This window comes from Ovis canadensis, chromosome 22, assembly GCF_042477335.2.
Source record: "Ovis canadensis isolate MfBH-ARS-UI-01 breed Bighorn chromosome 22, ARS-UI_OviCan_v2, whole genome shotgun sequence".
Taxonomy (NCBI): domain Eukaryota; kingdom Metazoa; phylum Chordata; class Mammalia; order Artiodactyla; family Bovidae; genus Ovis; species Ovis canadensis.
In genome coordinates, this window is record NC_091266.1 from 35,820,193 (window position 1) to 35,833,488 (window position 13,296).

The 13,296-nt window shown below is 45.5% G+C and overlaps 1 protein-coding gene across 2 annotated transcripts in view; it reads left to right on the forward strand.

Annotated features, from left to right (window-relative positions):
* Nucleotides 1-661: 661 nt before the first annotated feature.
* CNNM1 (cyclin and CBS domain divalent metal cation transport mediator 1) overlaps nt 662-13,296 on the forward strand; it is a 67,398-nt gene continuing 54,763 nt past the window's right edge. For both annotated transcript variants that reach the window (XM_069566718.1, XM_069566719.1), the window contains exon 1: nt 662-2,237. In XM_069566718.1, coding sequence (XP_069422819.1) covers nt 674-2,237 — 1,564 coding nt within the window. In that variant the 5' untranslated portion in view covers nt 662-673. The remainder of the gene's footprint in view (nt 2,238-13,296) is intronic.

The window sequence follows — 13,296 nt, forward strand, 5'->3', positions numbered from 1 at the left end:
TGTTCTGCACCTCGATATTTTCAACGATTACTTTGGAGGTATTTCCATATCACAAACACGTGGAGCCACATCATTATTTTTCCTGCTGCATAGTATTCCATCACGCAGTGGAATCACAGCTTCATTCCACAATTTCCAATCAATGGACATTGGGATCTTAAAAAGGATTTAACCTAAGTAATCTGTAAATTTTTAAAACATGAAAGGTCAGCTGAAATTGAGACGAAACACAGAATCAAGACTTGTCTCCAGAATATCTTTTGACCAGGAGGGGGAACGCAAGAGGCAGGAGGAGAGGCGAAATGCTGGGAAATTTCCCTGGCCAATGGTGAAGTGGAAGGACCAGCAGGAAATTACTGCCTGGTAGGAGCTCGCCCCGGGCGCCCTAATGCTCTAGTAGGAGGCCATGCTCCAAGACCAGCTTTCCCTAGGCTGCGACTCTGGGTAGTCAAGTGGGTCGGGGTCACAGTGCAATGATGCACGACCATCTCCAGCTTCCCGTGGGGACCCATGGCCCGGGCTGGGTCTGAACCCCCACGGCCTCCGGCTCACGCGCGCGGGGGGGCGTACACGTGGTGACCTGCCCGGGGCCGGGTTCCCGGCTTCGGCTCCTCCTCCCTCCAGCTCTCTTTCGGCTTTCTGCAGTATCACGTGCAGCCGCGCCGGGTGCAGGATGGCGGCGGCCGCTGCAGCGGTGGGTGTCAGGCTCCGAGACTGCTGCAGCCGGGGCGCTGTGCTTCTGCTCTTCTTTTCCCTATCCCCTCGGCCCCCGGCCGCCGCCGCCTGGCTACTGGGCCTGCGGCCCGAGGACACCGCCGGAGGCCGCGTGTCCCTAGAGGGGGGCACCCTGCGCGCCGCCGAAGGCACCAGCTTCCTCCTGCGTGTCTATTTCCAGCCCGGGCCCGCGGCGCCCGCGGCGCCGGTACCCGCACCCACCTTTACCCCGGGGGAGAACAGCACCGGCGACTGGGCTCCACGGCTCGTGTTTATCGAGGAGCCTCCGGGAGGGAGTGGCGCGGCGCCCAGCGCTGTGCCCACGCGCCCCCCGGGGCCGCAGCGCTGCCGCGAGCAGAGCGGCTGGGCATCGGACGTGGAGGTCCTGGGGCCCCTGCGCCCCGGAGGCGTGGCGGGCTCAGCCCTAGTCCAGGTGCGGGTGCGGGAACTCCGCAAGGGCGAGGCGGAGCGAGGCGGCGCGGGCGGTGGCGGGAAGCTCTTCTCCCTGTGCGCCTGGGACGGGCGCGCCTGGCACCACCACGGCGCCGCCGGCGGCTTCCTGCTGCGCGTCCGCCCGCGGTTGTACGGCCCCGGCGGGGACCTGCTGCCCCCCGCTTGGCTGCGGGCGCTTGGAGCACTCCTGCTGCTCGCCCTGTCTGCCCTGTTCAGCGGCCTACGCCTGAGCCTGCTCTCGCTGGACCCGGTGGAGTTACGGGTGCTGCGGAACAGCGGCTCGGCCGCCGAGCAGGAGCAGGCGCGCCGAGTGCAGGCCGTGCGCGGCAGGGGAACCCATCTGCTCTGCACCCTGCTCCTGGGCCAAGCCGGAGCCAACGCAGCCCTGGCGGGCTGGCTGTACGCCTCGCTGCCGCCGGGCTTCGGGGGCACGGGGGAGGACTACAGCGACGCGGGAATTCACTTCCCTTGGCTGCCGGCGCTCGTGTGCACCGGCGCGGTGTTCCTGGGCGCCGAGATCTGCCCCTACTCAGTGTGTTCGCGGCACGGGCTGGCCATCGCCTCGCACAGCGTGTGCCTGACCCGGCTTCTGATGGCGGCCGCCTTCCCCGTGTGCTACCCACTGGGCCGCCTGCTCGACTGGGCGCTGCGCCAGGAGATCAGCACCTTCTACACGCGGGAGAAGCTGCTGGAGACGCTGCGAGCCGCGGACCCTTACAGCGACCTGGTGAAAGAGGAGCTCAACATCATCCAGGGCGCCCTGGAGCTGCGCACCAAAGTGGTGGAGGAGGTGTTGACCCCCCTCGGGGACTGCTTCATGCTGCGCTCCGACGCGGTGCTGGATTTTGCGACAGTCTCCGAGATCCTGCGCAGCGGCTACACGCGCATCCCCGTATACGAGGGCGACCAGCGGCACAACATTGTGGACATTCTGTTTGTCAAGGACTTGGCCTTCGTGGACCCCGACGACTGCACGCCGCTCCTCACCGTCACCCGCTTCTACAACCGGCCCCTCCACTGCGTCTTCAATGATACCCGGCTGGACACAGTGCTGGAGGAATTTAAGAAGGGTGAGCATGTGGCCTATCTCCTCCCTCCACTCCTCCCCTCTTTAAAAGTATTGGAGTGCTTGCGTGCTCAGTCGTGCCCGACTCGGTGCGACCCGCCGTAGACCGTAGCCTTTCGTAAACACTTGAGGCTTCAGGTACCCAGAGCAGCTTCTCTCCTATGGTACCAAAAAGCGAGGAAGGTCCTACCTCATGGCTCCCTGGGTCTTTTCATTGCACTCCTCCCTACCTTCCTTGAGGTTGATTGAGTCCCTGCCTCTTCACAAGATTCACTGCATGCCTCATTCGTTCCATTCCAGTATTTTTTCAGGGCCCACCAATTGTCAGGTATTGTGCAGGTAGGACTCAGGGGCTAATCCTTGGTGGACACTGCATAGCTCCTCATTGCAGGAGAAACCTCTAAAGGTTCCTGTAACAAGTAGTCTTTGCCTTGAACTCTGCGCTCTGGGTGGAAGTTCACCATTTCCAATTCCAGAGCAAACTCCATTGCTGGACAGCTCCAGCTGCTGACAATGTATTTCTTACTAGGAGCAGAAATTTATGTCTCCAGAGCTTCTTTCTGGGTCCTAGATTTGCCCTTTGAATCACATAGCGCAAGCCACAGGCATCTTAGCTATTTTTCCCCCATATTGATCTTTCCATCAGCTATGTCTTGGACACAGACCAAGTACCCAGGTTGGAGATGAAAAGTTAACCAAGGCAGTGACATCCTTGGATTTCTGGAATCTGTGGTCTCATGAAGTAAAGTAGATCTAGACCTGAGGAAATATTCTGGTAAAGGAAACCACTAAAAAACTTGCATATCCAAATGATTGGGGTTTCCTTCAGAGCAGTCACATCCCCTGCCCTTGTTGTCATGCCTGTAATATGTTTACTACATATCTGAGGTTTGCCTTTGGAAACTGTCTTCTGAGGTTGAGAATGATTCACTCCAGAAAAATCAGCCTGAAAGCTTTAGGGCTGATCCTCTTGACATTACAGTTTGACTGGTCCCCCTGGTTAACCAGAGTTGACCCAGAAGGACCCTGGGTTGTTTTTGAAAGTCAAATCTACCTTCACGAGTCACCATTGAGAGCTATCAGAAGACCATCTCACAGACCCTTAAAGCAATTCAAGAAATTATTTGAAAACAGTGACACAGTTAGAATAAGTGTAGAACCTCCCAGAATTTTGAAAGAGGCATTCATCTATACATATGAGTTGGCATGTTTATTGAAATCAAAGCAAAGCAAAAAAATAATCCCTTAACTTTAGAATCTGGTTGCAAATGTAGCTCCCTGTGGCTAGCAGAAATCTCACTTGACAGCGTGTTTTTGATATATTTTTCTGTTTGTCAAAAATTCAGTCTCATTACCTATTTTATCAGCACAGGTATTCTTTGTATATGAAGAATTTGCCTTCAGAGAGAAATCTGTGGTCTTCCTCCTGCCACAACATTTTTAAACAAGTAAAATTGTATTGAATATCAAAACATAACCTGAGAAGGAGGAAAAAGTCAAAAAACCTACTTTTGATCTCAGATTTGGAGCAAGAACAATCCTGTATTTTGTGTTGATCATGAGAAGGGAAAGGAAAGGTACATATATTGCAGCTGTTTTAACCCAATCTGGGCTACTGTCTCACCCTCTTCTGTCTCCCCCAAGTCCTTCCATGACTCAACCCTACTGCACTTGGAGGTTCATCCATCCATTCTTAGCATTTTTCGGACATTCTGTGTACCCTCCAGAACAGAGTCTTGATTCTGGGCATAAAAGTTATGAAAATTTGTATTAGTTTACCAGGGTTGCCGTAACAAAATACCATAGACTGCATGGCTTAAACAACAGAAATTTATTATCTTATAGTTCTAGAGGCTGAAAGTCCAAGATTAAGATGTCTTCAAGCTTGATGTCTTCTGAAGTCACTGTTCTTGGCTCATAGATGGCAGCCTTCTTGCTGTGCCCTTGCAGAGTGGCCGCTCGGTGTGTGTGTGTGTTCTCATACCTGGAGTCTCTGTGTGTGTGTGAATCTCTTCTTATAAGGACACCAGTCAGATTGGATTACTGACCAATCAGTAATCAGCTCACCCTTGTTGTTGTTGTTTGGTCACTAAGTCGTGTCCAAATCTTTTGCAACCACATCAACTGTAGTCCACCAAGCTCCTGCATAGGATTTTCCAGACAAGAATACTGGAGTGGGTTGCTATTTCTTGCTCCAGGGGATCTTCCCAGCCCAGGAATTGAACTCTCGTCTCTTGCATTGGCAAGTAGATTCTTCACCACTAAGCCACCTGGGAAGCCCTAGTTCAGTTCAGTTCAGTCGCTCAGTCGTGTCTGACTCTTTGCGACCCCCATGAAATGCTGCACGCCAGGCCTCCCTGTCCATCATCAACTCCCGGAGTTCACCCAGACTCATGTGCATCGAGTCAGTGATGCCATCCAGCCATCTCGTCCTCTGTTGTCCCCTTCTCCTCCTGCCGCCAATCCCTCTCAGCATCACAGTCTTTTCCAATGAGTCAACTCTTCGCATGAGGTGGCCAAAGTATTGGAGCTTCAGCTTCAGCATCAGTCCTTCCAAAGAACACCCAGGACTTATCTCCTTTAGAATGGACTGGGAAGCCCTAAGGCTCACCCTATTAGCCCCTTTTTAATTTAACCACCTCTTACATGTGATTGGGCTTCCCTGGTGACTCAGATGGTAAAGAATCCACCTGCCAATGTAGGAGACATGGGTTCAGTCCCAGGGTCAGGAAGATTCCCTGAATAAGGGAATGGCAACCCACTCTAGTATTCTTGCCTGGAGAATTCTATGGACAGAGGAGCCTGGCAGATTCATGGGCTCTCAAAGAATGAGACATGACTGAGCTACTTTCACTTTCTACACGTGATAGCCAAGATAGTGTTCATTGTCATGCACTGCTAGACAAGATTTTTTTTTTATTGAGGCATAGTTGATATACAATATTATATAAGTTTCAGGTATATAACATAGTGATTCACAATTCTTAGAGATTACATTCCATTTATAGTAATTGTAAAATATTGGCTATAGTCCTTGGTTTGCACTATACATCCTTGTAGCTTGTTTATTTTATACATAATAGTTTGTACTTGTTAGTCCCCTACCCCAATGGGGCCCCCTCTCTCTTTTTTCTCCCCACTGGTAATCCCCAGTTTATTCTCCGTATCTATAAGTCTTGTTTCTTTTTGTTATATTCACTACTTTGTTTTATTTTTTAGATTCCACATATAAGTGATATCATACAGCATTTGCCTTTCTCTGCCAGACAACATTTTTAATGAAATTCCTGGGAACTCATTTATTCATTGATTATTTCCTGGGCATCTATATGGAGCTAGGGAACAGGGGAGACAATAAGATTGCCCTAAGAATGATAACAGTCTCCAAGGGAGGACAGTGTTAGAATAAAGGCAGTCTCCTGAAGCAGAAACTGTGCCTTTCTAACCACTTTATCTCTGGCACCTTGCACTGTGCCTCGCACATAAGTATGTTGCTCGAAAAAGTCAGAATTGATTAGATATGAGTCTTGTTGCAGAATTTCTAAATCTGGTCTAAAAGAGGCCTGGTAGTGTTCTATCAAGTGGTTAGTTTGCAATTAGGTAGATCTCCAAAGAGAAGCAGGTAGTTACACCAAGGAAAATATTTCCATACCCCCTTAGAACCTCCCTCCTTCCTCAAAGTGTGGTCCATGAACCAGAAGCATGGGCCTCACCTGGGACCTTTTTAGAAATGCAGATTTTCATGCCTCACTCCAAATCCACTGAATAAAAATCTGCATTTTAGCAAGTCCCCAAGAGACTCAAGTGTACATTAAATATTGAGAAGCATTGCCTTATGAGGAGCTTATTAACAATGATTGGTAGATTAACTTAGAATAGAATAAATATAAGGTATAATTATTACGGTAGGTCTTCTCTGACTCCAAGCCATATAATACAGTGGTAATTTTTTATAAGAGATATGTTTTTGTCATAGGTTAGGAGAGGAAAACTGAATTAAACTATCTTTCTTTACCTTTAAAAATAACATTTTAGTCAAGTCATAACAGCCCTTCCATTTCTCTCACTCCCTTGTACTTCAGGTAATTTAACCGCCTAAACAAACCCCATAGGAGGTAGGAGAGGAAAATGGTCATTTTAATAGGAACAACAGTTACCATTAATTGAGCAACAGCTCTGCTAGGCACCACACCAAGCTCTTTATATACTCAGAACAACCCTCCTGGGTAAGAATTATTAACTCTATTTTACAGATGAAGAAACTAGAGCTCAGACTGATTACATGACTTGCTCAACTTTCCAGAGCTAATAATTGCCTGAATCATGATTTGAACCAGATTGAAGGACCAGAAAGCCCATTTTTTCCCCACCACGTGTCATCCCAAAACTCCTGCCATCCAAAGAGTTCAAAGCTGATCTTTCACTTCAGACTTGCTGCCCGTGACTGATTCACCTCCTGTTTCTGCAGGTTGAAAATGTAGCTTTTTATAATTACATTGATTGCTAATATGAATTTTACAAAAAACTTCTACCTCTCTTACCTGTAAAACAACTCTCCGGGTGTAGGTGAGGACCATAAGAATCAGAAGAGTTACTTGCTCTGCCTAAGATCATCATTCACCTGGTTGGTATATTCCAAGGCCCAGATTCAAGTCTGGGTCTTGTGACTCCAAAGCTCATATCCATTTAAGATTTTCTCTATATATTTCTTAGGAGTTCCAAGTTTAGATGTGGGGGAAAGGAAAGCAAGCATGCTAGCTTTACAAAAAGGAACAATGTTTCTCCCCACTAGACTGAATTCCTTGAGAGCGGAGAATGAATCTTACTTACTCTATGTGCTCAGAACAAACACAGTGGCCCTCATGACTACTTCTTCTTCTTCTTGTTTAGTCACTAAGTCGTATCTGATTCTGTGTGACCCCATGGACTATAGCCAGCCAGGCTCCTCTGTCCATGGAATTCTCCAGGCAAGAATACTGGGGGGGATTGCCATTTCCTTCTTCAGGGGATCTTCCCAACCCAGAGATCGAACCCACATCTCCTGCGATGGCAGGCAAATTCTTTACTGCTGAGCCGCCAGGAAAGTCCTGGCCATCATGACAAGAGCTTGAATAAGTATTTATTGAATAAATGATCTTAAATGGCTGATTTCAACTTTATTTCTGTGAGTGAGGTGAACTTTAAGTACAGAATAATTAGTGTTGTTCCATGGACCGTGACCAATCTTTCTTCTTCCTGGGTTCTCTACCCCAGTCTGTGGCACCACTGTGCCCACAGGCTACCAGGCTAGAAATTCTCTCCTTCCCCTCACCCATCCTATTAATCACTGTCTGCCACAGTGATTTCAGGCTGCCACAACAGATGTCAAATTGAATGGCTTAAACAACAGAAATTTATTTTCTCACTTTTCTGGAGGCGAGAAGTTCAAGATCAAGGTTCCAGCTGATTTGCTCTCTGATAAGAGCTGTCTCCCCGGCTTGCCAACAGCTACCTTCCCCCTGTGTCCTCACGTGGTCTTTCCTTAGTGCACACACACAGGGAGACAGAGAAACAGCTCCGGCCTCTCTTCTTCTCATGAAATTACCAGTCCTTTTGGATTAGGACCCCACCCTTCTGATCTCATTGAACCTTAGAGGCCCCCTGGGGGTTGGGGCTTCAACATGTTAATTTGGAGAGGGGAAAGGACACAAGCATTCAGTCCATAATAATCTCCAAAGTCAGCCCCATATTTGAACAAAGTCTGCAAAAAGTTTGCTAATATTGCATATTTCTTTTATTGAATACCTATGCATAATTTAATCCACTATTTATTCCACTTAGGTTATTCTTTAATTTTATTCAATAAATGATATTGTGTAGGCACAGTGGAGAATACTACCAACAGGGCCCCTGTCTGAATGGAGCTTTCATACTAATACCGGAGACAGAAATTAAACAAATGAGATAGGAATTAAGAGCATAAGCTTTGGTACCAGACCCCACTGGGTTGCATCCTGGCCTTGGGCAATTTATTTAACTCTTTGCTTCATTAGCTGTAAAATAAGGGTAATAATAAGATTATTTTTTACTTTATTTTTTATTGAAGGATAATTGCTTTACAGAATTTTGTTTTCTGTCAAACCTCAACATGAATCAGCCATAGGTATACATATATCCCCTCCCATTTGAACCTCCCTCCCATCTCCCTCCCCATCCTATCCCTCTAGGTTGATACAGAGTGCCTGTTGGAGTCAGGATTATTTGAAATATTAAGATAATATTAAGACAATATTGCAGCACCAGCAAAACAATATTCCATAATACAGCTTATTTAGTAACTGTCATATAATAAGTGCTAAATAAATGTTAGCTCTGATTACTAAATATAAACACAAATCTATTACATACTCATTTGCGCAAATGCCTCCTAAGAAGTTCTACGTCCTCCAATTTTTTTTCCACCTTCAAATCCATCCTCTCTGGAGCCAATAAATAATGCCTGGTGTCATCATCCTCTGCTTCACACACTTCTGCAGTCCTCCCCACTGCCTGCAGGATGAGGTCTAAGCTGTGCCCTTAGGACCTGCTCCCAGCCCTCCCCTGCAGACTTATCACTCCCACAGCTTTATGCTCCAGCAAGGCCAAACTTCATGGCCACACTGTGCTATTTCTTGCCTTTGTCCCTTTACTCATGCTGTCCTCTTTGACAGAAACATACATCACCCGACTAATCCCTACTCCAGGCAAACATACTGGAGCGGGTTGCCATTTCCTCCTCCAGGAGATCTTCCCAACCCAGGGATCAAACCCTGGTCTCCTGCATTGCAGGCAGATTCTTTACCATGTAAGCCACCAGGGAAGCCCAATTCCTACTCTAGCCCCTCCTTTAACACACAGCACAAGGGCCACCTCCTCTGCGAAACTTCTCCTGTAAACCTCAGATTTGGCCAACTTAATTCTTCAATATCTCCATTATTGAACTAACGGGGTATCATTAGTGTCTGTTGAAAAGTGCCACCCATCCATATAAAGAGCATCTGGAGGACAGAGGCTGTCATATCTACCTTTGTAGCTGTAGCACCTAACAATGGATATGACACAGTAAGTATCATTATTGAATGACAGTAAGTCTTTATTGAATGACTGAATGAATGACTGGAAGGAGTTAAACTTGAATATAATGGAAGGGATCTGCAGAGCTCTAGTAAATGAATCATTCATTGTCTTTAGTCTAATCACTTTGGACCATGCAGAAGGACAAAGTCAAAGTTTAAATGTTAGGGGGAAAGTGTTATGTATTTGTTTCTTTGAGCTTCCCTGGTGGCTCAGTGGTAAAAGAATCTACCTGCAATGCAGGAGCCAGGTTCAATCCCTAGGTTGGAAAGATCCCTTGATGGAGGGTGTGGCAAGCCACTCCAGTATTCTTGCCTGGAGAAATCCATGGACCAGAGGAGCCTGGCAGGCTACAGTCCATAGGGTTGCACAGTCAGACACGACTGAAGCAACTAAGCAGCAGCAGCATTATGTTTCTTTACTTCTTTAGGTAACAATTATTTAGCTCTTTCCAAACACTGTGCTAAGAGTTGGGTATATGAGACACAATCCCTCCTCTCAAGGAGCCTTCAGCCTAATGGGAAAATAGCTTTCCCCTTTGAAAAGCTAGAAGGCAGCCTGAACTGGTCTTTCCCCCCAGCTTCCTACAATGTTACATTTCACAAGTCATAGCTTAGCATGTAAGTTATGTGGATAAGACAGACCTGTACATAAATTGTTAAAGCAAATGTGAAAGTGAAAGTCGCTCAGTCATGTCTTTACAACCTCATAGACTACATAGTCCATGGAATTTTCCAGGCCAGAGTTCTGAAGTGGATAGCCATTCTTTTCTCCAGGCAATCTTTCCAACCCAGAGATTCAACCCAGGTCTCCCACATTGCAGGTGGCTTCTTTACCAGCTGAGCCACCAGAGAAAGCAAAAATGAAATAATAGAAATATTAATGTGCAATGAGACTATGGAGAAGACAGTAATTATGATAGAGTTATCTTGCTTTTACAAAATTTTTACTAAAGTTTTAAGTTTCTGTACTTATTCACTCTAGAAAATTGAAAACTGTAGAACAAAGTATGAAAATCACCAGAAGATAATCATTCTACTGTCCTGAAATAATAACTTTTAATATTTTGTCATGATAAAAATATGTTGCATGCAATAACAACATAAATTAAATTCTTAAACAGGAAAAAAAGAAAAACCCTCTGGTCTTACTTTCTTCCAGAGATCAAATATCTCATTCTAATCTGAAGAGTGATTTTTTGAAGAGGTGGTATTATTTTCACAGTAGTCTCCTTGAGTTGAGTTCTATAATTTGGGAACACTAATTCATAAAACACAGCCCTAGAAATTTACTGAACTTCATTTCTAAAATTTGCTCTTCTATTTATTGGATTGTTTTTAGGAGAAAACTAATCTTGCATAGATAACACGGGGAAGGAAAAAAGCTTTGTTCCAAAGTTGAAGGCCTCTGGGTACTATAGCTCCAGTATCTAACTTGGTTAGACAATATAGCTCTGTCTTCCTAAACAAAAGATAGCAAAATCCATATAATGTTGGGTTACTCGATCTGTAGGCAAGCATAGCCATCTAAAATTATGTAAATGGCCTTTTGCTGTTTTCAAACTCGGCCTTTGTTCATTGATTGATTCATTCATTCATTCAATTAATATTTATTGAATTCCTGCTTTGGGCCAGGCACCTGGGTGGGACTTGGGAATATAGACGTGAACAAGAAAGACATTGAGCAGCAATTATGGGGCTGAAAAAGGTCCACTTCAATTTTTGGTCTACTGCATGTGATTTGTTCCCTAAAGTACAGCCAACCAGCCAGTAAGTGCTTCTGGCACAGACACACAGTGTAACATTTTCACTGGGGAATAATCTGAAAAGTCGGTGTTTTGCTTCATCACTCCAAATTCTATTGTGAGCTATTTTAGCAGAAAGAATAGTCATCCCACTGTTTAATTCTATAAAAAGCTGCCAAAACATTAATGCTCCTTTTTTTTGTCTTCTATAAAAGAAAATAAAAAGTTATTTCACTCAAAATTATATTTCACCAATATAATTAGAGGTAATATGCTTTAAAATGTGTTAAACATTTGCTATATAATAATTAGTAAAACTCTAGAATAAGATGTTTACCTTCTAAACAATAATTAGAGTAACAGTAAACAAAGCATAGTCCATCATATCCAGGGAGGAAGAATAAAAGAAACCAAGGAAAAGTGAAAATAATTAATTATACAAGGTGCTACACTTGCTGATTTATATTTCTTTCTTTACAACTTTTCATTATGATTGTTTTAATATTTTTACGCAGTAGTCTTCTTTTTGGAGAGGGCAATGGCAACCCACTCCAGTACTCTTGCCTGGAAAATCCCATGGACGGAGGAGCCTGGTAGGCTGCAGTCCGTGGGGTCGCTAAGAGTCGGACACAACTGAGCGGTTTCACTTTCATGCATTGGAGAAGGAAATGGCAACCCACTCCAGTTTGCCTGGAGAATCCCACCCGTCTATGGGGTTGCACAGAGTTGGACACGGCTGAAGCGACTTAGCAGCAGCAATCTTCTTTTTTTCTTAGCCTAGCAGTAGATACACCAGGTAACAAGCGAATCTGAACTGAAAGGAGCACTGAAAGACCTGAGAGAGAGTCTAATTCACACTCTTTTTTTTAGATTTACTTATCCTTTCTAGGACATAACAGCCTTTTGTTATCAGACTCTGTTTATATCTAATCTAAACCCCACAGACGGCAGTCAAATTCTGTTTCCTCTTTTTATCATGTTTTGTGGGTCCTCTTTTACTTGGAGGACACAGTAGCTCACCTCTATTCTACTTTTTAACAACCAGATACACTTGGTCATGTTTCTGGCTCCCTTAAAGCATTTGGTGTCTCAGGGCAGGGGTTCTGTAGATTTTTCTATTGTTGTTCAGCCACTAAATCATGTCCAACTCTTTGCAACCCCATGAACTACAGCACACCAGGCTGCCCTGTCCTTCACTATCTTCCGGAGTTCGTTCAAACTCATACCCATTGAGTCAATGATGCTATCTGACCATCTCAAGCTCTGTTGTCCCCTTATCCTTTTGGCTTCAATCTTTCCCAGTATCAGGGCCTTTTCCAAAGAGTCAGTTCTTCACATCATGTGGCCAAAAGATTGGAGTTTCAGCTTCAGCATCAGTCCTTCCAATGAATATTCAGGACTGATTGCCTTTAGGACTGACTGGTTTGATCTACTTGCAGTCCAAAGTACTCTTGAAAGTCTTCTCCAGCACCACAATTCAAATGCATCAGTTCCTCAGTGCTCAGCCTTCTTTGTGGTCCAGCTTTCACATCCATACATGACTACTGGAAAAACCAAAGCTTTGACTATGCAGACCTTTGTTGGCAAAGTGATATCTCTGCTTTTTAATACAGCTTTCTAGGTCTGTCACTCAGTTGGTAAAGAATCTGCCTGCAATGCGGGAGACCTGGGTTCAATCCCTGGGTTGGGAACATCCTCTGGAGAAGGGAAAGGCTACCCACAGCAGTATTCTGGCCTGGAGAATCCCATGGACTGTATAGTCCATGGGGTCACAAAGAGTTGGACACAACTGAGCTTTCACTCTCTTTTTCACTATATTTTTCACTTTCACTTTTTCAGGTCTGTCACAGCTTTCCTTCCAAGGAACAAGCGTCTTTTAATTTCATGGCTGCAGTCACTGTCCACAGTGATTGTGAAGCCCAAGAAAACTAAAATCTGTCACTGTTTCCACTTTTTCCCCTTCTATTTGCCATGAAATGATGGGGCCAGATGCCATGATCTTAGTTTTTTAGTGGTGAATAGATTTTTCAAGTATTCTTGCCTGGAGAATCCCAAGGACAGAGGAGCCTAGTAGGCTGCCGTCTATGGGGTCGCACAGAGTCAGACACGACTGAGCGACTTCACTTTCACTTTTCACTCTCATGCATTGGAGAAGGAAATGGCAACCTACTCCAGTGTTCTTGCCTGGAGAATCCCAGGGACAGGGTAGCCTGGTGGGCTGCCGTCT